Source organism: Anopheles nili, chromosome 3 (genome assembly GCF_943737925.1).
Source record: "Anopheles nili chromosome 3, idAnoNiliSN_F5_01, whole genome shotgun sequence".
NCBI lineage: Eukaryota > Metazoa > Arthropoda > Insecta > Diptera > Culicidae > Anopheles > Anopheles nili.
Window position 1 is genome coordinate 21,889,992 of NC_071292.1, and position 26,756 is coordinate 21,916,747.

Genomic DNA, 26,756 nt, shown 5'->3' on the forward strand with positions numbered 1-26,756 from the left:
CACAATTTTAAAACATTTTCTACGTGGCAAAACGTCCCAACGGGTTTCTAAACGCTGCTGAATTAAATATGACGTTAAAGTAGGGTTTTATTACTGAAAAGGGCTTGAACTTATCGCAATAAAGCAGCAATATAGCTCTTTCCTAACTTTAACAAATGTATTTTTAATATTCTTGCCACGAGCAGAAATTAAACAACACACACACAGAACTCTATGCAATCAGCACAATCTGCGCTGAATGTGCGGCTCAAGGATACTGAAAGCCCAATTAAGGCATCCATTGAACGTTGAAACGTTGGTGTAAAAAGCTCGTGTAACCGCAGTTCATTGCTATATATCATCGCGAAGGGTGCGATTGCACTGAAATACCAATCAATTTGGATCGAATCCATTGCTCCAACGTCGTTATCGGAACATGATGCCAATTCTCGCTTTCCGAGAAAGCAAAGAAAAAACTTAAGCTCATCTTCAATCTGCTGGGCACATTCGGAAGGCTCGCTAGCTTCACCAGCAAATCGTAAGAATGGGACAAACGGCACGAAATTTTCGCGCCCCACGAAACGTGAGCTGGGAAACTATAAATCCCACAAATAAATGTCCAAGCACCCACGGCTCCAAAGGGAAAGAACGCGCATCGCCACCGTATCCGTACCACTGACGAGCGTCATATTTTCGCGCGATTTATGACGCACGGTAACGATTGCGCACGTTTCCACTTTCCGCACGGGAATTCCCGAGGCGGAAAAGCCCGCTGCTAAGTAGCAAACATGCCACCGTAAAAGCCTAGCGTGTACGCATTTAACACCTACCCTTAACGATCTACGAATCTTCACTCCCATACGGTTTGACGCCGCGTCTAAGCACCCGCAAGCGCACACATCCCTCGCTATCATTCTCTATCGTGTTGGTCCGCGTTCCGGAAAACTAGACTCACTTTCCGTCGCCGCCTAGCAAGGGTCATCGTGGTATCGTAATTTCACGGCTTTCGATGGCATCATATCATCGACCGGGCAGGCAAGTAGCGGGCGGAAAATTTATAACCAGTTGCACTTGTGTATTGGTGCTATGGCTATATCGAACGGACAAGGAATTTTCTTTTCGAGCCCTTTCAGACGAACTTTAACCCTTCATTGCGAAGGACGTTAATTCGGAAGGAAGAAAAAGGGCACTCAAGCAAACACATTAGATTATCATCGTATTGACTAGTTCACAAATTTATTTTAAAATCAAAAACTAACAAAAAAATGTATGCTATTGCACGTATAATTAAAATACGTATACGCTTCAACTTTAGGTATACTACTTTTTGAAAACACAGAACTAATTTCTGTCTATAAAAAAAATAATCTCGGATCTTTTCAATGATAATTTACATCCAAGTTCAAATAAACTTATGGTCCAATGATAAACGTACATCGAAAGGTTAGACTTAAAACACTTCCCTTGGACACTAAGGAGTTAAGCAAAATCTGCAGCAACACCAACAGTACGAGCACGAGTAGTACCGCTTGTCAAATAAAACACATTTCGAAATGATACGCTTCATCCGTTCTCTTTCCTCCGGTGTTACGTATGATTGCGGGTGTTAGTAGGATGGTCGTAGATTATCATTAGTACAATGCACTACTATCGATCACTTCTCGATGGTGAAAGACTAGACGGTAGACGTGCAGATCTTTCGAAATTCTCCTCCTCTAGCTGTCGCCATTGCGCGATCGTTGCTCGATTATCGAAATAAATCATTCCACACTTGACGGGAGAGATTTAACTTCAGCGATATTCTAAGACTGGATAAAAATATATCTAATATGACTTTTGGCTTTTTTCCTTCACATAGACGTAAAACAAAAAAACGTTAACATTACTCTAACTGCCTTTTGACATTTTAAAGGTTATACTCAACAAAAGCATTCACAATTTATGAAACGTTCTTTGAAATGGCAAAAATACTACATAAGAAAATGTTGTACGAGTTATCCATGGCTATTAAGGGGCTACCCACATCTATGCAAAGCACAAAGAAGTCCCTTTCCTAGAGCAGGTTTCATTACTACATAAACCAGGCGCGCGTGTCACGGATTGTGTGCTGTGTTGTTATAGGTCCCAACATTAAAAGATAAACACATACATCATGTGATGTACAATTTTCTTCTGCATCGTTTAAACTTTCGCTCTCTTATCAGCCACCGCCCAGAGAGTGGTAGGTTGTTTGCTTATTGTCAAGGATTTGAATACCGTTACGGTTTGCGGATGGAGGACAGAACCAGCGGCTTGGGTGGAAAATGGGCAATAAACAATACGGTCGGGTGCTGGGCGCGTTTCGAAATGGCGAAACGACCATTTTGGACCAAAGAAAAGCTCGCAGAAGTAGGCAAAAGTTGGCCAAACATTGTTTCAGTATCGCGGGTGGGTTCGATCCGGACGCAGCACACTTTCGAAACAGGTTCCCCGGGTACGTGTCCCCTCGGTGCTCTAACCGCAAAACCATTCCCCGTGGTGAAGGAAGCCGGTTTCAAGAGTGCATGCACAAACAGACAAGCCAGGTACTTGGTTCGCCCCACCGTACCATATGTTTTCGTCAGCGAACGTCACGTAGGGGCCACCCGTTGGGCAAGGGAGCAGCGATAAAAGAAAATCCACTCCCTTTCTTAGAGTGCGTTCCAGCCGAGAACGGATTGCTCCGGTCGCGAACGATACCATTCCGTGCCATTAGCTCTCCCAAACGACCTACCCCCGATTATGGGATCAAAATGCGTACAAATCTACATCAAAGTGGCGTTTTTCGAAAAGATTATACCACAGAGAATAAAAATAACGCTGAGGACGACTCTGCGCGCGTGTTTCAGTTTATTTTTGGGACCAGTAAAAAAAGACCCATTGGAAAGGGAAATGGAAAAGCATGGCGGAAAATTCATGCGAACGCACGCGACAACTTGGCAAAAAGCACGTGTGCGAACGAAATGAATTCACCGGCCACCGGAGGGTGGTTGAGCATAAACGTCAAACGGCCGTTCCAACACAACTGAATCGATCGCCAGGCCAATACTACCACAATCCGGGAGACTAGCCGGTTTTGACTACGTGTACCACCGGTTCTGCTGGTGAATGAACGTGTCTACCGCGATATGTGGTGGTGCTGTTTGGATCGCTGGAATAAAACATTCGTCCACGCAAGCAGTGTGAACTAATAGTTGAGTCATAGTTTAAAAAAACGCTTCGTGGACTCCACGATTCCACATTTTATCTACATGTCTTATCGGTTCTTATCGGTTCGCTGGTCATGAAGAATTGTATTGAAATCTAAAAAGGCAAACAATTCTCAACAAACGCCACGTTCACCTAATCACCTGTTGGTTGCGAACAGCAACAAACAAATACTGGCCAAGCGGACACGTTGAAACTACCCCACTACCAAGCCGGCGGTTGTTGGTTCATTAACACTAAGCATCAAATAAAAAAAAAGCGCCGACGATGAGCACAGCAGCCACGCTGGCTAATTCGCGCACGCACGCGACGGCGGTTGTGCGCAAACCCGAACGAAACACGTTTATTTGCGGAATAAGGTGGACTATGGTGAGCTGGACGAAGAGAGTCAATGACGTGCGCAAACCAGATCGATTGACAACTCGCGTCACTGAAGGTGAAGAGCCGTATTTGTATTGGCGAAAATAAAAAAGAATTAGAGCCCTTTTCTATGGTAACAATGACACATTTATTGAAAAATGGCGTAGAAAATGAATCGCTTTGTTTCGACGCAAATGCAAATATGCTACACTTCGTTACCTTCATTGAGACTTCGTTTGAACAAGTGGAAACTTGATATAATATAAAATTTGTGATGCGTACACTAAACTAGCTCGCCTGAAATGTTTCACTTTGCATTGGCATACACAGAAGATGCTTTTCAATTACGAAAAGCAAAATACAGTATTCCAAATTGAATATCCCATCATCCACTTCATCGTGGAATATAATCTATAAACGAAATTACAGCGTTACACGATCGAACGTCAACAGTGTCCTTGACAAATTGAATAGCTATCGTTGGCACCAGCTGCCACAAGCATCGCTAAATTGAGCACATCCCACCAACCTGCAGCACTCTTCGTTTCAATTCAATTCCACTGTACCATACTGTGGACCGACAAAAAAAACATAATTATTTCTACTAAGCGCGTCAAACACGGCATGGTATTATTTTAGCCTCCATTTTCCACTTCTTCAACGTTGCCAGCACCGCCGAGAAGTGCTTTCTCGTAATGTAGTTCTCATTTCGGTTTCCCAGCCCAAAGCAGTCGCATTTTGCAGGACATCGGCAGCGCTCGGGGAGGAAAATGTTAATGAATTCGTCCTCCAAGTTTCCACACACCCGTTCCTTTTTCCTCCACCCGAAAGAAAAGCCGCCCGGGGCCAACCGGTGGGTTGCGATCAAGCTCCACGTCGTTACACGGCATAAGGAGCCGGTATCCGGTTTCGTTCCGGTTTCCGGTTTCCAGCTTCCCCGAGCGGACAGTGTCGGGGACAAAAAGGGTGGCCCAGTTGGCAATCGGACGATCCAGACGGTCCCGCCTTTAACAGCAGTATCGGTCGGGAAAACCCGGAACCGCCCAGACCGGAACGCACTCAGAAAAGTGACCCGCGAGGGAAGCGAAGAAGCAAATAAAAAACGATTTTGCAATCGACCAGTGAGAGAAGGTTGGCTGGAAACTTTGGACCCTTTGGCGGGAAACATTGAACCTGAACCAAACCATGCGGCAACCTTATTGTGGGTGAGTTCCGGTTAGGCTGGATAAGTTATTTTTGCTTTTCAGTTTAGTCTTATCCTATATTTGTCCGGCCTATCCGACCATGTACAAGATTGTGTAAATCTAGCAAAATTCAATATTTTCGCTATTTTAGCATGCAATTTTGTCAAAAGAATTTTTGAACACAGAAAAGAAAACAGATTCACATTCCAACATGGACAAAAAAAGGCCGATCCCGAGCGCCCGTCACATTCGAAGCACATTGAGGAGGTTCGAAGATGGAAGCATGCTAATGAAATGAAATGAGTTTTAAAATTTTCATTGGCCTTGTTCCAATCGAAACCAGACCCTTTTTTGAAGGACCTCGGAGGGTGAAGGGACACGACAAGGGTGTCTCCGCTTCTCGTCATTACGTGCAAAAACAATCTTCATGCGGCAACGTGCGATCGCGCCTCCAGCAACACGGAGGGAAAGTGTAAAAATGGCACCGAAATGGGATCTGTTTTCGAATGGAGCCGAAAATAAATCGACAAAAACGAGCTTCCGCCACTATTCGGGTGCGAAAGAGTGAAAAAGAAAGAGGAACGGGAAAAGCCAGCAGACTGCCAGGGTCCAGGGTGTACATTTTTGCAAGGACACAAACCGTCCCAAACCGACGGCTGGTATAATTTTTCCTTTCAGTGAACACATTACTGGCCAAAGAAATAATCGAATAAAACTGAAACACGAGTACAACCCATCTCATTAAATCGAACGACACACCGAAATTGTTCGCGCATCTGGAAGTGGCCCCAGAGAAATGCCTATGGCGTGAAGTGATTTGCAATACGGTTTGATTTCAAATTCGCCTCTAAGTGGGTGCAAGAAAACGGATCTTGATGCTTAAATAAAATTACAATGAATCCTAACTGCGGGGAGAAATAGTAGCAACGCATAAACTTCAATTTTCGAACCATTCTCCTAGCATCTTGTGTTCGTTGGCAAAAATTAAAATTGAAATCACTGAGTTTACAGCGAATCAGCCATAGTTAAACCACACATCGAAACAGCAATTGGCAACTTATTTTGCAATTTCAATTTTAGAACACAATTTTGCAACAAAAAACACCGATCAGGCACACAGCGCATAACGAATCACGGCACATCCCCGTTTGTAGTGGTAAGCATAACTTGAAAGGAATGCTGGCACCCATACCATCCGTCCCAACTTGGGGTTGCACAGCTGTGCAACTCGTTTGGTTTTGGTCCCGATCATCAATGATTCCGCATACGGGCCGACATACAAATACGAGCGAGAAAAAAAACTAATAGAACCCAGCGCTCTTGAATGGCCACGTATCAACACCAGGCCGCCAGAGCATGGCCGTTGGCAGACGACGGCAGTTGGAGGGCAATTTTCTCATTTATCCAAACCGGTCCCAGCCCCTCCGATCGTGCGTATGTGTATATTGCGCCCCAACGAGATACTGCATTCGATCGCGACGGCAAAGTATGGAAGTGTGCATGTGTAGTGAAAAAAAAATATGAATCTGTATAGAGGAGCAGGCATGCTCCATCGATGGGCTGCCCAGGCTGGCCTTCGTGACGCACCTAGAAGGGCAGGGTACCTTCAACCGGCAGCTAAAAGGTATGGCAACAATGCTATACCATGGGTGTGCGATGAAGATTCCGTTTTAATTCCATTTAAATGACATGATTAAGATGGTTATGCAAGCTGGTACGTCTGATTGTTTATTTAAAAGTATGCCAATATTTACAATTGGAGTTTCTAATAAATAACTAAGATATATAATAAGTAAATAAACGAAAGGTATATAAAACTAATATATAAAGCAATATTATATACAATTTAACAAACAATATATGGGTTCAAACCAAATTATGCCATACCAACACGTAATAAATGGCATATTCGTATCCAAAGCGTACGTAACAAAAAAAACGTAGCATCAAATGCACGATTGCCAAGAACCCATTTTTTGTCCTATCGCCAACAAGCTCATTCCCATCGTCTGTCCACGACGGGCCATGGTTGACTACAGCAGAAGTTTCGCAAAGTTCCACTAACTTGCCGAAATGTCTGGCATTCTTCTGAAGCCAAGAGGGAACGCGTTCCACGGGAGTATTGGATCATTCTTCACGTCAGCAACTTTGGCGAAAGATCGCCCAACGTGGTAGTAAAATTCCTTCCTACGACAGAAATTTATCCGACCTCAACCCATACCTACCGTTCGTCTTGTACGGAACAAGAAGAAGAAAAAAAAAACTTATTGATTCGCCCAACGGAAACCATCCAAGCGAAACGCGAGATGGTTGCATCGTTTACTGCGACGACAGGAGCACACAGCATCCAATCTTGTCACTTTGTAAAGGGCAGATGTGCGAGAGCGAGAGATACCGAGAGAAAGCTGCGACTTCCAGCGCCCATGTCGCCGTGATTTTGACGATCTGGCGACAGGCGGCTCACGCGAAGATGCGTCTGACAAAACGTGGACGAACATAGCTCCCTCGGCCGCCGTGTACAATGGTGAATAGCAAGGAAAAAATATGCGACACCCAACAGATCATGCATAAAACTGTCTTTGTCACCTCATCGATGCTTGTTGGCTGGAGTCGGGATACTCCCAAGTCCAACGTCGAAGATGGTCCGTGTTATAGGGAGTTTTGGTTCAGCTGTTGCTCCGACTCGTAGTTCGAAGTGCAACGCGCCACGAAACGACGCTGTCAACGCGGCATGTTTATGATTTGCGTTCATTACGGAACGTCTTCGCCTGTTCGCCCTCCAAGCTCCTGTTCGGGTGGGGTGACGCGTGAGGGGTTATATCAAACCTTGCCTCAAATGCCAAAGATTCACACGCACACGCGGAGAGGATCGTATTCGTCGTTTGCTATGCAAAATTATTCCGACAAGGGCGTATGCGAAGCACTAGGATATGATTAACATGTTATTGATTTACTTTAGAACCGCCCCACGGACCGCTCTCGTACTGCTTATTATTATCTGTCCAGGTGAGAGCACCAAGTTTAATTCCTTTGCATAATAGGGACTATCCTACGTCCTTTGCATATTATAGTTTGTTGGGCATGGAGAGTAAGATTAATCCATTCTCAGATTCATGCACGGTTGCACCACAAGAGCCAGAGTTCATTTGACAAAATTGTACCATCATCTTCTTTAATAGTGAACGCCAAAATTAGTAGCTAAATTTAAAAGCTTCACTCTAAAACACAAACGTACTTCCTTTGCAATGCTCCACAATGCGTTGGGTTTGCTCAATATGGAAGACAAATAATTTCCTTCTCCATCATTTGGGGCGACTCTTAATGCACTCCGTTTTTTCCGTTTCAACAAATATCCAATTTGTGTCGCTTCCGCACCCGTAAAAGCTTAACGGAAGTAGTAAAATTGAAATCACTTTACTCGCAATTAATCCTCCAAACATTTTACGATTCCCGAATGCTCGTTTCAGAGCCCAAAATGTTCCGGCGACGTTGGTTCGAGCAAATTTCCTCGACTTGAACACCAGTTTTTCCACCCCAAAAACAGAGAACCCAAGTCACAAACGTATCTCGTGTGGCTCGGCGTGGTTTCGTATCTTCTCCTTCCTCGACTCCATTTCGACACCACCTAATAATGTCTGATTTTTATCGCTCAAAATTTTCACCAACTTCCCATACCCTGTTACATTTTTTTTTTCTCTAAGCGCTCGCTGGAATTGCTCCCGCACGTTTCGTCCTAATTTGTTACGACGATACGATGCCCGAAACGGGCGCACGTAGCCGCGATCGACACAGAGACAGACAGATAACCGGCAGTCGATACGGAACGGAATGGCAGCAAACGGACCCACCATGGAACGTACATTCTTTCCACACCCGCTTTTCGCTACATTCCACTTCAGGGTAAACAACGCCCTCGGTGAAGCATGAGAAAAAAAAGCAGATTTTAATGATCGGGAAAATTAACCCCAGCTTCAGTTCCAAAGTTTCAACGGGTCGAGAGAAGCATGGTGGAATTGCCCAAAAAAGCTCAACCAAATCCCACCGAGTTTAATCCTCCCCCCTCCCAATTGTGAGTGTTAATTCAACAGCTGAGCCCTACGCTTTAAAAATGGCGCCACCGAAAGGCACACGTCGGGTGAAAACCCACCGGCACACGAAACGGCTAACAAGACACACAGAATGGGAGTAACATTAACAACAACAAAAAAATACACACAAAAATCCAAAAGAGCACGCCAGCATCATTAGATTTGGCATACGGCTCGGCAAAACGATTAGGAAACCAAATACTGGCGCATAAACGGAATCAAAAATGGGGGGGGGGGGCTCCTTTCGAAAGCACCGCCTCCGGGGGCAGAAGCAAAACCACCGCACCACGTTGAACTCGGCAGTCTCGGTCCGGCAAAGGATCCCTTTTTTCCCATAAAAACCTAAACGGCACTAAAGCTCCTCGATGATGCTTATGACCACACAAACAAGGGTGCACACACAGCCACACGCACGCAATCGCTCCATCACACACAGCAATACAGGCGGAGTTAAAGCCCCGAGAAGGCCCGAGAATCACGAGGTTGCCGGTCAGCACACGCGAGAGCACGGCTCCTACTTGTCCGGCCTGCCAGAAACTAATCCAATTAGTTTATCAGCGTGCTCCAAACCGCAGCAGGGATCATCGGAACCGGAAACGAACCGAAGAGGCAAGGACCGGGGCGAAACAGAAATGCACACCGGGAAACGTGGATTAGGTTCAACGCTGTGGCCTCTCTGCTTTTCCTGCCTGTTACAGTTAATCTCCTTGTTGGGTGGGATGAGGAGTCGCGCTCGACTACTAAAAAAAAGCGGCCAGAGATTAGTGCGGCAAAGAGCGGCCGGTCCGCAAGAAAGACGAACCAGAGACGACATAGGTTTATGGTTTCAGCGCAGAGAAATGACAGCGATACGAATGGGGTGAATCCCTCTTGCGTCTAATATTTTCCTCCTGTAAGCGCCTTTTTCCTTTCCGTGCCGAGCGTCATATTATGCTCGGTGGCCGGTGAGGCTGAGCTAACTGCGGGAATTCAACCCGCTCGGGGCGGTTTTCGGTAGCGTCGCAACAAGATTTGAGACACACACAAAAAAACCCCTCTTCAAAGTCCTTGGAAACGTTCGGATGTTGGCAATCGATTCCATACCGAGAAATCCTTTGACGATTAATTTATTAGACCAGAAGTAAAAATGAAAACTGATATGTTGAAATGGAGCTGATAGCAAAAGCTATCCGGATGGAGTTTCATTTCTTGCAAATGCAATGGAGCTTTCATTTGATGATCGAGAGTGTGCAATTATTTATAGGTCATCTTGAAAAAAGTAAATAAATGTATTTCTGATGGATTTATGAGATGAATTTAAGAAATAAAATAACTTCCTATGGTACAAAAACAATGGATATATGATATCAATCATTTTAAGCACAAATTTTGAGAAGAGTTATTAAATTAAACTGTACGAAAAAATAAAGCCGCCTAATTTCAGTGAGCTATCTTTATGTGCATCACGTTCCAAATAGCAATGCTCACGAAATGGAGTTATCATTCGCTGCCCTGACGAGTGGGATTTCCAAAACCGACGAAAAATTCCATCCCAATCTCAACCCACAAAAAGCAGCTCTGCTCGTGGCTCGCCAGCACCAAACGGCTCTAATTGACCGTGTTTATTACACATCCATTCCCGGAAGAAGATGTACTCGCGCAACTGCACCCGGAACTGGTGGTCCGTACCGACTGACCATGCCGTCACGCACTCGCCCAGTGACCAACGGCGGCCTTACGCCAGTCGGTCAGTTTGTTTGTTTTTTTTCCTCTTTTTGCAAACGGCCTCCATGTCCGCATCATCCTTATTATTGGTGGTAGCACTGGACAACGTGGAGCACGCGGCTTTTCCGTGGACACCGGCAGTTGAGCACACGAAGCCACGTTTCACCTACTGAGCTTATGTAGCAGGGGTGGTGGTTTTGGGTGAAGAAGGAAAAAAAACCCACCCGACACCCAACAACAACAAAAACGGCCGGACATGAACTAGTTCACTTGGTCCGGGTGGTGTGTGTTTTCCTTTTTGTTTCCCATTTTCTCCGGCAGCTAGTTTTTTTTTACTTCTTTTATTTGTCAACGCAGAACAAAAGCGCAGAAGTGAGCCATTTGTGTGCCACGAATGGAAATGGTGGAAAGAGAAAAATGAAGGGGAAAGCGAGAATGAGAGAGATAGTGAAAACTCGGGAAAACGAATGGGGAAAGCTAGTGCGGAAGGGAACTTTTGGAAAACACAAGCTGTTTTCACTCGATGACTAACCTTTGGATGAACATCGGTTAAACAAACGAGCAGTTACAGAAACTTTATTGTTACAGTCGAATTTTTCAAATAACAACGGTAGCAACGTATTTGTTTGGTTATTTTTGGGCGCAACAATTTTCAAACAATTCATGTTTCAAACAACTCGAACCTCTCAACCTAAGGGTTTGCAATTTAAATAGGCTACAGTACACAGCAAAGGACTGGTCTACGTGCTATCGCGGTTCAAAACAGCAACCAGCAAACAGGCGCCCCCACCGATAACGCAAAAAAGGGGAATAGTGACGCGCGTGCTGGTGGTTTTTAGTGCCATTTTTACATGCCTTTATTCGGCATCTATTTTGTGCACTGCTTTCTGCGCATACCATTTTGCAGCTAATCTTATACCCCAGCGATCAGATGCCAGCAAGCAAACACCCGATGGTAACGAGTTCGGTGGGGTGGCAGAAGATCTGCTCGCAGGTTCTCCCTTAATGTCATTTGCCCTGTGAAACGTGATCGCGGGGACCGACTTGGGCCGGGAAAATGGACTGCAATGTTCCGGGCATTGAGCCGCTAAGAGCCGGACATCTTCGCGAGCTCAAACCATAAGCATAACCGAGCCAACGATTCGGTACCGTACGACGTGGACGCTCGCTAGTGTTGCTGGGCCGCGGAGAAAGTTGTTAAAGACCGGCCCAACGCAAACGTCACGATCCGAAATGCGGCTAACGATCGTTTATTTTATTAAGCGGACGAACGCGGGAGAAAAGCGCATCGGCGTCGTGCTAAACAGCGAAAGCAAACGCTGTACCGGGATTGGGGTGTGTTTGTGCGCAAAGAGGGCTTGCATCTGATGGTCCATTGTACGAAGCTTCAATGGGCTGGAGGCGAATGATGTGACGGTTTTATTTTAATGGCCAAATTATCATTTGCCGGAAATTGTTTTACCGGATGCAAAGACGAAGAGACCCACAGTCGTATGAATGGGCGAAAGTGGGAAGATGGTCTAAATATAGTCCACTAATGGTCTAAGACAAAGGCAACGAGCGTATTTACGTTCTTTGAAGCTTTTCAGCACAACAGCTGGTACACCAGTTCTGGGAATATATCATTCGTGGTAGTCATGCGAAATATCACAAGAAAATTTTCACTAGAAAACCAAACAATCGATACTACCGGAAACAAAATCTGTTCCGGATTATGAGCTTTCCATTCACGTATTGTTAGCTCGGTGTATAGATTCCACCTTTCGGGAACCCGTTTTCTATACGTACCGTAACTTGTACGAGGAGGAAAATTTTCCCATGAATAGGAAAATCAGAAACCGTACCGTACCGTACGCACCGTTCATCGACGATGGTGGTCGCGGGACCAATATCGCTTCATTAGTAAGTGCGAACGCCTAAACTGAATTTAATTAAAGGTTCCGGGTCCGTTGTTCCTGGTCCATGTGAAAAGTTACTCCCGAAATGCTACGAACGGATCGAGCCATAGCTAAGTTCATAAAACCACGCACACGTGCATGGTTTTGGTGAACAATCGGGATGCTGCAAAAAGGTTCTTCCAGCGTATGGCTCCCTACCAGGGAAAGGGTGGAATAAAAAGAGGTGCAAAATTACCTAACAGAAGAAAGGAGGTGGCTGAGAATCACTTGAAACTCATCGAACCTAAGCCACGGAAGCGCACGTGATTGTTGGCAGCGTCTTAGTGGTGAGCCGCAATTTTGAGGCTGCCAGCAATTTACCCATTCCCCACGTGGCCCCCAACGAAAGCCGAATCTCGAGCCTCTTCGAAAGGATTAAATAGCTCGGCACCCGCGCCTACCATGCGGACCTCGGCTTTAATCGAAACAAGTACCAAAACCCACCCACTGCTCCTCGAGCCCGCCGTACCAGCAAAATTTTCGCAGCATGATGAACCCACCAACCGGTGATAAGACTTAAGGGATAATTTTTCGCTCAGATTACCCGTGCTTTTCTCTGGCTCCCCTGGCCAACCGAGTATCCCATTCACGAGGCGCCATCGTCTTAGACGGGCGCCAACGGAGGAGTAATTTAAAGTTCTTCAAATTATGATCGATAGCAATCGCGAGCAAAAAGGGCGGGCTGCGAAGCGTGGTTCTTGAGTTGCTGAGAGCTCTCAGCAACAGGTTTCGGGCGAAAAGTCTATCGAACCACTTGGAAACCCGATATCGGCTCACGGAAGCGCGGCATTAAATAATACAGCAGCGAGTAAATGTTGTTGAACCGACTTTAAAGCGTTCAATATTATTCTAGCTTTTGATGATGATTTTTTGAGATTTTTCATCGGAATTCCCTTCGATTGCATTTACTTTGTGCCTCGTTACGAATACTCAACTCATGTTCCACAACACCTGAACACAGCTGAAGGGGTTTTCCGCTCCAACTTCACCATTCGCGAATAAAGCTAAGCATTTCCATCCATGCTTTTCGCTCTTTCTTTTCCCCCCTGACCGGCAAAATCCATGTCGACAGCGATGTATTTGCGCCCGAGAACATAATTATTGCCTCCCTCATCCGCGTCGAACGCGGCGTCTACGCAATCAATCAAGAAGATTTCCCACCGAACCACCAACACTCCCGCCTCTTCGATGGGCTCGTCAATTTTCACTTTCTTCATACTGGCCACGCTTAACGAATCGACGAATTCACGCCACGCTGTAATGCACCCGCCCTAGGAAGATGGGTGGGTGAGTGGGAGTGGTGGGTGGAACGGAAACAATATACCGCTACACCTCCGTACACGTGTTCGGCCCCTCCATCTCACCAATCAGGACCACCACACGGTGGCCAATCAAAGTGTGTTGTTTTTTTTTCTCTTGCTTTTCTTCATTTCCACCTAAGTTTTCCCCCGAAAACATGCCGGGATTCCCCCCCCGGTTTCGGTAAAACTTTCGGCATGTTATATTGCATGTGCAAACAAGCGCCGGTGCAAATCGGCGGCCTCGGTGGTCGTAGGCCGGAAAAGCTGGGAAAAAAGCGAACTCCATTGCCGCGAAACCAGGTGGAGCCGGCGGTAGTCCGTTTCCTTGATACCGCCACTATGCTTCCGGAATTGTTTCAAGTTTAGTTGGCACGCGGGGTGGGTGATTTGGTAGCCGGTTTCCTTGTAGGCCGTAGACGGCCTGGGTAAAACAGCCGAAAAGTTTACAAACGAGCCACGGTCCGTTTGGCGTCTTTGGCCTCCACCACAAGTGAAGGCGCGCACACGACCTGATTCACGTTGCGCCGGTGCATGGAAACGCGCAAGGAAGACGGAAGTTGCTGGGGAGACGTCTACAAAACTAACTTGCTTTCGTGTGGATGTGGTTGGTGTATCCGCGTTTTTGCTGAAGCCGGCGATTTTGTGGAAAAGCATGGCTTTTCTTTCCGTCTGTCTAAAGATCGCTTTTTTTTGCCTTCTTGCGATGCATTACGAAAAGTTTCTGATTGATCTATCCAGGCCGAAACGCAATAGAGGAAAATTACTGCCTGCTCGCTTTGCCCTTTGGAGGCTCCCGCGCGTGTGTTCGTGCGGAGAGAAAAACGCTTTCAAGAAATTAAAAGTGCACAAAGGCAGAACAATCGAAAACCACGCAAAAATATAGCCAGTGTGATCAGTTTTTCAGCTGAAGGCTGAGAATTTTAATTACGAATACAAAGATATTAAATTAATTTTGAATCTCTCAGTCTCTCCATAACAATAAAGATTATTAATAAATTAATATTGCGTGCTGCCACACTGATCCGCCAACTAGTCGTATATCTTCTAATTAGTTCCACTGGAATAAGCATCACGCCGGTGGCGCACATTAATCGATACTTATTTCTTGCAAAATCACGGGTTTGCTCCACGTTTTAGTTTGCACTAGTCGGTATCAGTTCCGCCATCAATCAAGCAAATCGTGACAACCCTGTGCCAGTTTCTGTTCTTAAACACGACGCTAGGCTAAGCTCGCTAACGGAGGCAAATGGAATGGTTCGTTGACAGACTTGCAGCCTTATCAGCAATGTTTCTACATCGCCTACGTGGACCTGCATTAGCCAACCTACACCCACAAACGAAGTTCAAGCCATGCAGCCTTAATCAATTACTCCCAACAGCAACGCGCCACGTGTCGTTGGAATTTTGGCCCTTTTCCTTGACACCCACAGGTCACTCGAAATGCACTTTACGCACCATTCCCTTTTATTGGGAAATGAACCAAGATGTCGCTATCCAATCAAGGTTGGCATTGAAATTCCACCGAATTGGCCTTGCACAGGCTACTTGGATCGCGTTTGGTGATGGTAAACGTAGGAAAGGAAGCTATAAACGCAGCAACTTCAAACAGTCGACCCCCCACTAGAAAGGGATCCCCATTACAATGTCGAATACCCCCGAAAAGTACTCACCTCTCAATCTTGGGGGTTGCTTCAACGTGGCCATCCGCTCCCTGGCGATTCAAACCCCTTGCCGTTCCACGCTGGCTGGGTTTTCCCAGCTCTGGCACTTCTCCGCCTACTCCACTCGTCACTCAGGCACAGGAGAGTCCGGCGCCTGCTGCCCTCCTGTTGCGCTTTTCCTCATTTGAGTATGCATCTTCGTGCTTTCGGTGGGGAACCGGGCGGTTTCACGCCTTCTTCGAAAATATACACACCAAATTCCGCACACACACGCACACGCGCTGGCTGGTATGCTTCACACGGTCTTCCCGGCGGACGAAAATAACAACAAGATCCGGCTTCCAGGCGGGGATGAAAACTGACGCACTCTCAGTCAGCCCGCCTTAATTCGGCGCTTGGCTTCTCGCAAGTAGGAAAAAAATGGGCAAGAAGCGTAGAAAAGGAAATGGAAAAGACCGGACCGGATCGGGCCAGCGTGGCGCTGGTAGCGGGGGTGGGGATGTGCTGTGAACGAAAAACACTCAACACGAATAGGAGGAACCCATTTCATGGATAATTTTACGTTTTCGGTTTTCCAGGCCAACACAGCGACCACACCAGCGCCACCACCACTGCTGGCTACCGTTTCTCCCCATCGGTCAGCCACGATCATCATCATCATCATCATCATTACCACCAATCAGCGCTAACTCTTGGGCCACTTTTCCACTTCACCCCAGTAGTTTGCTGCCTTCACCATGCCACAATCACCGGACACTTCGAGGGCCGCATTTTTTTTTGATTCTTCATTCATGCCTCATTTTCCCCCCTGGCTGGATGTTATCTCTTGTTCATCGTGAAAAAAAAGAAACTATGCTACAGTGATTGACTGGAGATAAACTTTTCGCGAATTTTGGTTTGCCCAATTTAACAGCCACGGGGCTTCGGGCAAGCAATCTAGGCTGAGCAGGATATCTAGCTGGGTGATAACGGGATCTTCAACACAGTAGGCACTTTTATGGGAGAATTTCCAGCGTGCTTAAAGTACTACGAATTTATCTAGCTCCAAACTACCGTCGTGCGTTCTTTGAGCAAAACTGATGGAGCTGGACAAAGAATGTGGGTACGTTTACACTATAGTTCATAGTTTTACTATCTGATTCCTGTTTTGGGCCACGGTCTGGCAAAACGATACACCGGACTACATTGGTTTCCGTCCCCTCCCCCCCGTGTACACAACCATGCGTGCAAGAAATACGAGCTGCACCCTTGTACCCGCTTTGCTCACACGCACGCATTGCATCGGAACGGCGGCCGCGGAACCAGACCCTTCGCGACAACGCCACCCAGATTCCGTGGAGTCGAACGGGAACGCACACACTCGAGAACCTGTCAACAACCCGACGGACACGTCCGCCCGGCCGGAAGCAACGGTGGCACAAGAAACGGAAAAACGGTCTTCAAGCACCTGGAATCTGCGTGGCCGGTGGCCTTCTCTTTGACGGACCACGGAACACACGAACACGGTTCTGGCTGCACGGACTGGTTGTTGTTGTTCGCGTTGTCACGGACGACCGACGGAACGTTGCGCTCGCGATTACAACAACCCGACGGACAACGCGTTTTAGAGTAAACACTCAACGTCATCAGCTAACGGGCCCGTTTTGTTATGGCTCGGTCGGACGGCGCGAGACGGTCTCGAGGAGCCGTCAAACGTCAAACTTGTCAGCTAGCACTGTAGGAGGCATCTTAACTGAGCGAGATCTAAGGCGAGACACGTTTTTCTGCAATCTGACTTTTTACCAAAGAACATGGTAACATAGTTGAATGAAAATAAACTTTGAAAGATAAATGATTTTAAAAGCATCTAGTGCAAATTTAAAAGCTTTGAACCATTTTGTGACTGACGCTACATTCATCTACCGTCTCGCTTAACATTTAGTGTATGCACTCCTAAAGGAACCCTCCATTGTACCATTTGACAGTATGGTCTCAAATAATGGTGGCTTTAGGATGAACATCAATATGGCTACAAATCATTGTTAGTACGGTAATTGTACCATTTATTAGAGCCGTTAAATTACATACATAGCTGAAACTATGGTTTCAGATTTTTATTAGCTTAGCTTTTTGAAAATCGGTCTTCAAATTGTATGATTTTACACCCGCAACTCTCAAATGGAAAAGGTGGCACAAATTGTTCCTTCTCAATCTCGTTTATGCACGAGGTTTAATACTCACTTCAACACGTTACTGATTGCATTAACTTTTACACTACTTTTTAGTAGTAGAGATAGAATACAAATACTTCATTAGCAACGGAACATAAAATAGTAAGATCTTTTGATTTAAAATTAAATACTTTACCACAATAAAAAAAGTTGTGATGCCTAAGACAAGTACATTAAACAACTACTTTTAAATGAAGGATTTGAAGAAATTTAAATACTTAAGAACGAAACCAATTGTAAAGTTGTATCATTCTATATTAATTTTGTAAAACATTGAACGAAAGCAAAAAATTAAAGCATGCAACTCATTATTCAAGATTTAAAGATTTTTCTTTCCAGTTTTAATTTCTTTCAAAAATTTTTCCATCTTATGCCGCATTTTGCAACAATAACGTCTCTTAGTTTTATTTTACTTTAATGATGTAATATTATCTCTCAATCGTCGTAATCAGTTGCATTACCGAATACTTGTATAATTTTCTATCATTCCCTTGCCAGCATGCACCGCTTAGATGCGTTAAGCAGCCTGTAGTCCGAATTATGCTCTACCCTGCCGTTACTGCCATAAAGCGCTGACAAAAATACCTTGCATACATGCACTTCGTTGAGGCACTATTGCATGGATTGCAAACTACTGTTTCTCTCTCGCTCTCTTTATTTATTTCTCTCTCTCTCTCTCTCATTATCTTTCACCTTCATTTTCACTGATCGTGTGTCGAGAAATCACGTTTTCCTTACTGATGACTTTCCTTGCTCTGTTATGTTTTTCCTAGGATTTCGATCGTACAAACCTGAATAGTTCTACGAGGGAAACCTTCAGTAAACGGATTTTTCTGCTCATACGAAAAAAAAATAGGCTCCTTTTCTCACTGGCGTCTGTTATATTTTTTGGTGATAGCTAAATTACTTATCTAATGCATTGAAAGCTGCTCCATCTGGACGTACGCGTTGTTTCGTGTCTATCTTCAAGCGGCAACACAGCGGAAAATTGCTCCGCATCTCTACGGACAACGATTCTATTCTGTTTGTCTACTTTTGTGTCTGTGTTATGTAAAAACGTGGATGGCAGAGAATATTTCATTTCTTTACTTTTGTGGTAGCGTACACGAACAGAAACCTGCAACAATCTTTTTAACGTATAAAATGGAATTCATTTAAAGCACCCGTTTCGTCTAGTCTCCACGAATAATACACAAGAAAAGGAGAATAAGATCATCGAATAAAATCGGTTCTTAAGATAAAATCGTACCAAAACCAACGGTAGCTATCTTTTACGAATAAATACTAAACCGAGAGTAAAGGAACAACGGAGAATGTCTTAACTCGAAATGTTTAAATCTCCGTCACAATTATTCAAAAAAAAAGATCGTTGCACACTCATTTCATCACAACTGTTTGGGTGATGGATAATTTTTCTATGCTTTTTTCAGCTTATAAACTTTGTTAGGCTCTTCTTAAAGATCTATCCATAAATCCGTTCCAGAGTTACTCTCTTGATCGACCACTCGATTCCTCAAGGGCGTAGAATAGTTAACTTGCTATTCAAACTCATTTCAGTACTTCGAGCTGCATTCTTCATAATTCCATAACAATTGTAAAGAGCGTTAAAATCTTATCTACATTTAAGTTTCGGTGTTGCCTAAATTTCTGTGTGTTTGTGTGTTGCAGTAAAACAACTTAATGCTTCTTTGTAATCTAACCGCGGTAGGTCTACTTGTACGCCCGGGCCTTATCAATGTTGGAGCGCTCCACATCCGAAAAACCCAGAATACTTTCGATAGCATTTAAGTGACCCTGGGAATTTTCCTTGTCCGTCAGGAAGTAGTAGATAGCGCTTTTCAGGAATTGCAGCGTTACTTCGGGATCAACCTTGTTCTTAGTCTGCTGGGCGTCTATCAATCGCTTATACATGGTCTAAAATAGAAACGGAGACAAGAAGTGAAAAAATGGAGTTTGAATCCAGACAACAATAAAAAAATATAAAAATAAAATCATTAGGTTCGTTTATATAGTTGTAGAAGCAAAGAGAAGCCAAAACTATGAAAGCAGAAACTGAAAAAAAAGCGCAAGAAATTCAAAGAAAAGATGCAAAGTGTAACTATAGAAAAGCCAGTTGATGTGCAGGAAAAAAATAAAACGCTAGAAGCTGTACCGAACATGACACTGTGCGTCATACATTAGTACACGGTTAACAAAAGCATAACAATAAAAACCTTACAAAAACAGATTATTAGCATGCATCAGGACGGCTTCGCATCAGCCAACCATATTTTTTTAAAGCAGACAAATAAAGATTAATACACTAATATCCCTTACGTATAATACGGATAAGTGAATGGAATCGAACTAACTAATGATAGGTAGATATTAACAAAACCATTAGACAGGCTAACATTGTTTTAAGAATATATTTTAGATCCTTAAGCATTCCCCCTCCAGTCCCTCGTAGCTAAGCTATGGTAATAAATATAAACGCAAAACCCAAGCAAAAAAGCTCTCATGTTGCCAAAACTCTCTTCGCGTGTGGAGATGATGGAAAATTCAAACCAAACATATAAAATCAAAATTAAAATCAAACATTGCTCTAAATGTTCAATACAAATATTATTGCTGCTTAAAGCATGGATCTGAATGGTTTTAGAAAGTTGATTTTTTGTTTTACTACAAACCTTACGGGCACCGAGAAGCCAGAGTGAGATCGCTTCTTTTGCGCTCAGTAAAACCTGCGTACCGCCGTATTCTTGCTGATATTTCGTATCCTGGTGAGAGTGATCGACAGTGGGGAACATGGGGAAAGAGAGTGAGTTATGATGAGTGGTTTTTGAAAGAACGAAAGATGGCTATAAATTTAGTTCTATTGTCCAAATGAAAGCTGCTACATTTTTGCATTCTGCAATTTCCTCAACAGCCCATAACTAGAATTTTTATTGATTGATTGCACTACATGTTTGTAGCTTCGAGTGACCGTGAATGAGCTCAATGTGAGGAGACAGTTTATAGAAATGAACAGGCGGACAGAACAGGGAGGTAACAGCAATACAGAAAAGCAACAGTGCACATAGATATTAGACCTATCCTACATTGGCGAACTTGCTCAGCATAATCAAGCAAACCACGACCGGATAATATGCATGTTTTGCGCACCCAAGAAGCCACTAGTGCTGCTTGCAGGCAAAATAGTACACCAGCATAGCCGAAAAAACATGATTGGAATTTTTCTGGATACATATAACACAACTAAATCCGTTATTAAATGTCTCTTTTTTACAAATATAGCAAATCCATTAACATAGAAAGCCTTCTAATAAGACGCCAGAAGACAGAGAAGAATTACTGAATTAGTAGATCATGAAGCAATAATAATGCTGTCCAACGATTTACATTTTTCCCACTGAATTGATTCAATTACAACCATAAAACGGCAGTGTGAGAAAAGAAAATTTCAAATAAAGAACTTTTGAGTATCGTACACCTTCTGCTTTCTCATTTGAAGCCATTGAATTTTGCGTTGATAGTTCTATGTATATTGGCACTTGAGGCCACCGTCCACAGTCTCCACGTAGTCACACTAAATTCCTTACCAGTGATCACAACCACGACATTGGATATGTGCAAAGCACTCACGAGATTAACATAAAACATAATACATCTTTGTGACACTAAACATCGAATAGTATTCACCATAAGAAACCACAAGATTAAATGGCCCATCATATAGGCCATTATACTAGGGCACCTTCAAAAATCGAATTTGGATAATAGTAACGAAGAACGGCGGCTGCAAACGCACAAATAGACCGTGTCTGCGATAACCGGCCCTGCCTACTTACCCGAATGTTTTCCAACTCGTCTTGCGTGACCTGGAGCTGCTGCAGAAGCTCTGGAACGGACACACGGTTGGGCGAAGCTTGGGCCATGTCACTGACACGATCCGCTTGCTCCAGTCGTTCCCCTTCCTGATCCTTGGTGTACATGTGAAGATACATCTTGTTTGCCTTGTCTTCCTGCTCCTGCAGTTGTGCCTGCAGTTTTTCCAGCTGCTTCTCAAGCTCTCGGATGCGTTCCTTAGCCTGCAACGATTGCAAACATTTACAAGTGAGAGGATCTGGGCAGGTTTCGGGATGTACGCATCAGCTTTGACCTACCTGCTCGTAGTCCGGCACCAGATCGCAATAGCGCGTGTTGGACTCGGCCAGCTTTTGCAGCAACACCTCGAACCGATCGTTGTTCGACGTTCGCAGCTGCTGCTCCTCCGACTGGTGTTGCTTGATCAGCTCCTCGATGCGCTCTTCGTACAGGGCAACCAGACGCTTCTTCTCCGCGTCCATCTCCTCATCGCTGCCACATGCACGATCCTGCGTGTGCACGTACGAGTCCTTCGAGTGGATCGACGAAGTCGTGATGTCTTCGAAGTGGCCAGAATCGGCGAACGAGCTTTGCATCTCCGACGTCGACAGCTTGTCGATGAACTGCACCTGATGGATACCAGCCTGCATGTGATGGTGATGGTGGCGAGGACTCGCCTTCGCGACACCCTCATCAATCTGATCGACGATGGGCGAAATGTCCTGACTGGAGCTCGGTGTGTTCACGTCGTTCGTTGTATTCTCTCGCACCGTAACGGCATCGCTCGAGTTGCTACGCTCCTCCGGGGAGCTGAGCGATGCCTTGAACAACCGCAACTCCACCACCTCCTTAGTCAGACGAAGGATCTCGCTGTCCCGCTGCTCCAGGTCACACCGAGCCTGGGACAACAGCTCCTTTAGCCGCCGGATCTGACGTTGAGCGCGTTGTGTCGGTGTTAGGTAGTCGCCTCCGGTCTGGCCGGCATGGCTTGAACAGTGCACCACGTACTTCATCTTACGGCCACTAAAGGTGGTCCCGTTTCGAGCCACGTACGGATGGTCACACGACATGCCGCTCGCCACCGAGCTGTAGCTGTGCAGGGAGTCTAGATCGTCATCCAAGTAGCTGTTGATCGGCGATTCCGGCGATACGGGCGGCGTCTTCGGGCTCAGTCCTCCAACAATACCTGAAGCGACTACGCGCTGCAATCCTATTCCTGGGCCTCCGTTGGGCGTTTGCGGAGTTCTTGGCGTTCTTTGACTACTGCTACTGTGTCCAGAGTTGACAAGATTCAAAGACTGCGGCAAAAGAGACGAAGAAAATAAGAACGCATCAGCCATTTTTGCTCTGAACCCAACTACCCAAACTCCCCGCTTAGTGTAAATCCTTCTTTAGCTTTATGATTCCGTGCGTACCATCATTTTCAGCACTATTGCCCATAATCTGCGTGCCGAACGAAACACACAACCACTCCACTTTTTCGCGTCCTCTCAAGGTTTTCCTTTCTCTGCAAAACTTCGGAGCACTATTCCTCAAACACAACGTCGGGATACGCTTGACCACGTACGTCGCCGACTCTTCGTACTTCAGTAATAAACTTCTGCCAAGGGAGAAGTTCAACGAGTACACGGCACTTCCCTACCAGGACACAGCCTACTATGCGCGGAGATGCGTTCGCTGGTACACTACACGCACAGCCAGTCTTTGGACGTACAAAACCAAAATGGAGTTCGCTGCACGAATGTTTGCACGCCGTCGGCAACCGTTAGTTTCACCTCAGCCAAAGTCAACTTCTCCAATCGATCGTACGTACGGCGTGGATCGGCTCCGCTCCAAGGGTGCCCACCGTTCGCGGCAAATCGCATCGGAATTGCCCCCAAAACACCAACAAAACGCGTTTCCGATCGCTAACGCGTTACAACACACCGCGTTAAGGCTATGAGCCGTACCGAAAACAAAAAGGAAAACAACCAAAAAAAAACCTCATACACACTATCACTCTAACGATCGATGTCTTCACCGTCCGATTGCAAACGGACCCCCTCTTAAGACCTTAAGAGACCACACAATCAACCTCCCAAAGCGCTAAGAGCGTCAGTTTTCCACGTTTCCACTAACGACCCGCGAACGGCGCTTTCGGAGAGTTCACCTTTTTCGTTCACAGTTCGCTAACTTGCGGGATCTGTTGGTGGTCCGCGTAACGAGACCGATTCGGTTCCGTTTTGGAGCACCGAAACAAGGCTTTTGGCACCTCCAAACACCGCGAGCGCAACACCACTCGGGGATGGGCTTTTCTACTTTTCTGCAGCACAACTAACGAGCGCCTCGCTGTCCGTTCCGTACTCTTCACGCATGCCGGTCACACAACCACCGGTGGGTTCTTACGATTGTTTTGCTCCATTTTCCATTCCCATTTTCCCACTTCTCGGTCGTTAGCGATACACGGGACGAACGGAGGGATGTTTTCCCCAAAAATACCAAATACAAAACGTGTTTCGTTTCGTTCTTCTGTCGGTCGGTCACTTGTACGAACCACTCACCGCGATGGCCAACTAATTAGCCACCAGCGGTTGAAAGATGGCCGAGAAAGGAAACGAAACGCCACCCGGTCACGCTTCCGTCCGATCGCACGGAATGTCCACGGGAGAATGAACGGATCGTGCAGCTCGTGGCGCTGATAAGCCACGGTATTGGGCCGATGGTTTTGGATGCGGATTTCCAAGCCGCCTCCACACGGAGCAATCAGGCGCATCTCAGGCTCGTTTCGTTGGCAAATCGGTGGGGAAAGAAAAGCAAAAGTTTGACTGCCGTTTTTTTTTCGCCTCTTGCATTTCCCCAGCCGTTGATGAGCATCGGATGATGGAGTATGATGATTCCAGTTTTTTTCTTTATCCGCTGGCATTGTTGCTTTCTCACATCACCCACCGGTAATGTTCCCAAACAATCCGGCAATCGTGGTCTTCCATACCCATACCGGTCCATCTCTATTACGGGCAACATCTTTCTTTGCACATAATTATGCCGATTTTCCATCGCAAACCCCCCCGTTCCCAATCTTCAAAAGGCTGGATTCAGTGCAATCTGCATTGGCCCCCTGGCCCCGGTGGAATCCGAACGATTCGTGTTTCGCCAATGCCAGTAGTGAGGGGTGAGATTTTTTTAGGCTCCACACCCCCAGGCAGCTTATTTTTTTTTTTGCGCCCCATCAGTGAACGGACCGTGAGTTCGTTTGGTTTGGTGAATGGTGAGCGGAGCGCATGTTGTGTTTATGTTAAATGTAGATCAGCTGATGATGGAAAATCAGGTCCATAATAATCGCACGCGCGAACGCAACTGCAGCACCCATGTTGCGCTGAAAACACACAAAACAGCCTCTCGCTTATGGTAGGTAGATAGGGTACTATCGCGATAGGTGCGCGATGATTTACGATTACCGACTATTAGTACCAGCCGATCGTGCTCTATGGTCCGTGGAAGCCAACACATTCCACAACGTTTGATTACTTTCATATGTTGCCGTTTTTTTTGTTTTCTTTCCCACTAACCGTGCTGCATATTTCTGATTATTGAGCATTAATCAGGGAGAAAACAATTTTTCTATTGACGTTCACAGCCTGAAATCGATAGCTGCTGATTGTGGAGAATTTAATCTACGGTTGCCTTCAGGTCGTGGGCTTAAAGTGAACGGTGTTTGTTGCAGGAGCAACGGAATTCGTTACTTTCGATTTATGCTGAAGTCTACACGTTGAGGTTCATCTAAAATGTAAGCAAAAAGAAAATTCTGCGCAGATGAAAACACCTCCACAAGGTGTAGGTGAGGTCAGCTTCTCGTAAAACCAGCTGGTGACTCAGTAAACGGTTGTTTTTGGTAGTACGTGCGCATAACGTATTGATTTTCTCTCTGACACAGGATGCAGACAGGATATCTCTTCCACCATGTCATCGTTACCTCAAGGATTTGCCACATTTGTGGTATCATACGATGTGACGATTGAAGAGGAAACCTTCCGGTGGTCACTTTGGTTCGTTTTGTGCGACCATTGAAACGGATGTCCTTATTAGCTGAGCACTATGCCGTGCCGGATGTAACTATTGCTCACAATTCACCATTTTGATTGCCGTTCTCTCACTCTCTCACTCTCTCTCTATCTTTTTCCTTTGAACAACTTTGGTTATGGTGAGCACACACACTGGACACGGTTCTTCAATGGCCCACCCAAGTCTCACGCAAGGAACTGGGTCATCCGCGGATATGACCCGGTGTCGATGTCTCCGTTATGTAACCCCGGTGTCACACACCCCGCAAGGAACTTACCATTCCACGTTCATGGTGATTCTGCTGCTGCTTCAGCTGCTGGCAGGATCCCTTCGCTTTGCACAGCGCTCCCAGCGACGACGACGACGACGGTGACGAAATACAGTTTCCAAGGACCTGAGGGCCATCACCGTGCGGTATCACACCGTTCGGTACCGACCCATCCTTTCCGCTGGTGGTTGGAACGACGAATGAGTCCACCTCGTCGCCAGGATTCGAAGTCGCCATCGTCGGTGAATGCTGCTGCGACTGGTGGTGGTGGCCATGGTAGCCATGGGAAGCAATCGATTTATTACCACCGGACGGTGCCACGGGCGCACTTTTCGTCTTCGCGCCCGATCCTTGCATGACTAGGTTGCTTGGATGGCTGCCCAGCTGCTGAGCGATACCACCGTCACAATCGCAGCACTCGCTCCGGTAATGTTGGTAGTCATGGAAGCTTCGGCTGGTGCGCATGCGCAGCGAGTATGACCGGCAGAACGGTTGCGGTATCCTGGTGGATTCGCTTTCGCCGGGATACGGCCGACGCTGCTGGACCGGCGTTACCGGTTTCGAGGACATTTTCAACGTACGGCGTGGTGTTAGCAGGACGTTACCGGATGGTCGTTACCAGTCGTTTGGCGGTGTCGCCGGTAACATCAAACGAGCGTTACGGCGCTGAACCGTAGCCGCTCTAGCGGTTTCGAACGTTTTCCGACGGGCCGGGTCGGGTGACCGCAGCAAAACGAACAGTTTAATGAAACCAAAAACAGGAGAGGAAAACAAAAACAAACAAAAAAACAACAACAAAGCTACGAAACCACCCCCTTCACTGTGGAATGTGCACCTGCAATGGAAGAAGAAGAAGAAGAAAAATGCATAAAAAAATAAGATGTGATGAACAACAACAGCAACCACCCGAGAAAAAAAAACCAACAAATGGAGAAGAATACAGTACATGTTTTAG

General features: G+C 45.8%; 1 protein-coding gene across 1 annotated transcript; it reads right to left on the reverse strand.

Annotated features, from left to right (window-relative positions):
• Positions 1 to 18,027: 18,027 nt before the first annotated feature.
• LOC128727160 (protein quick-to-court) lies at positions 18,028 to 26,376 on the reverse strand. Its single transcript, XM_053821037.1, has 5 exons — positions 25,811 to 26,376; positions 21,795 to 22,793; positions 21,480 to 21,719; positions 20,319 to 20,408; positions 18,028 to 19,563 (listed from the first exon to the last, which is right to left on the reverse strand). Exons 1-5 carry the CDS (start codon positions 26,369 to 26,371, stop codon positions 19,360 to 19,362), a joined length of 2,094 nt encoding a protein of 697 aa, XP_053677012.1. The 5' UTR covers positions 26,372 to 26,376; the 3' UTR covers positions 18,028 to 19,359.
• Between the last annotated feature and the right edge of the window lie 380 nt (positions 26,377 to 26,756).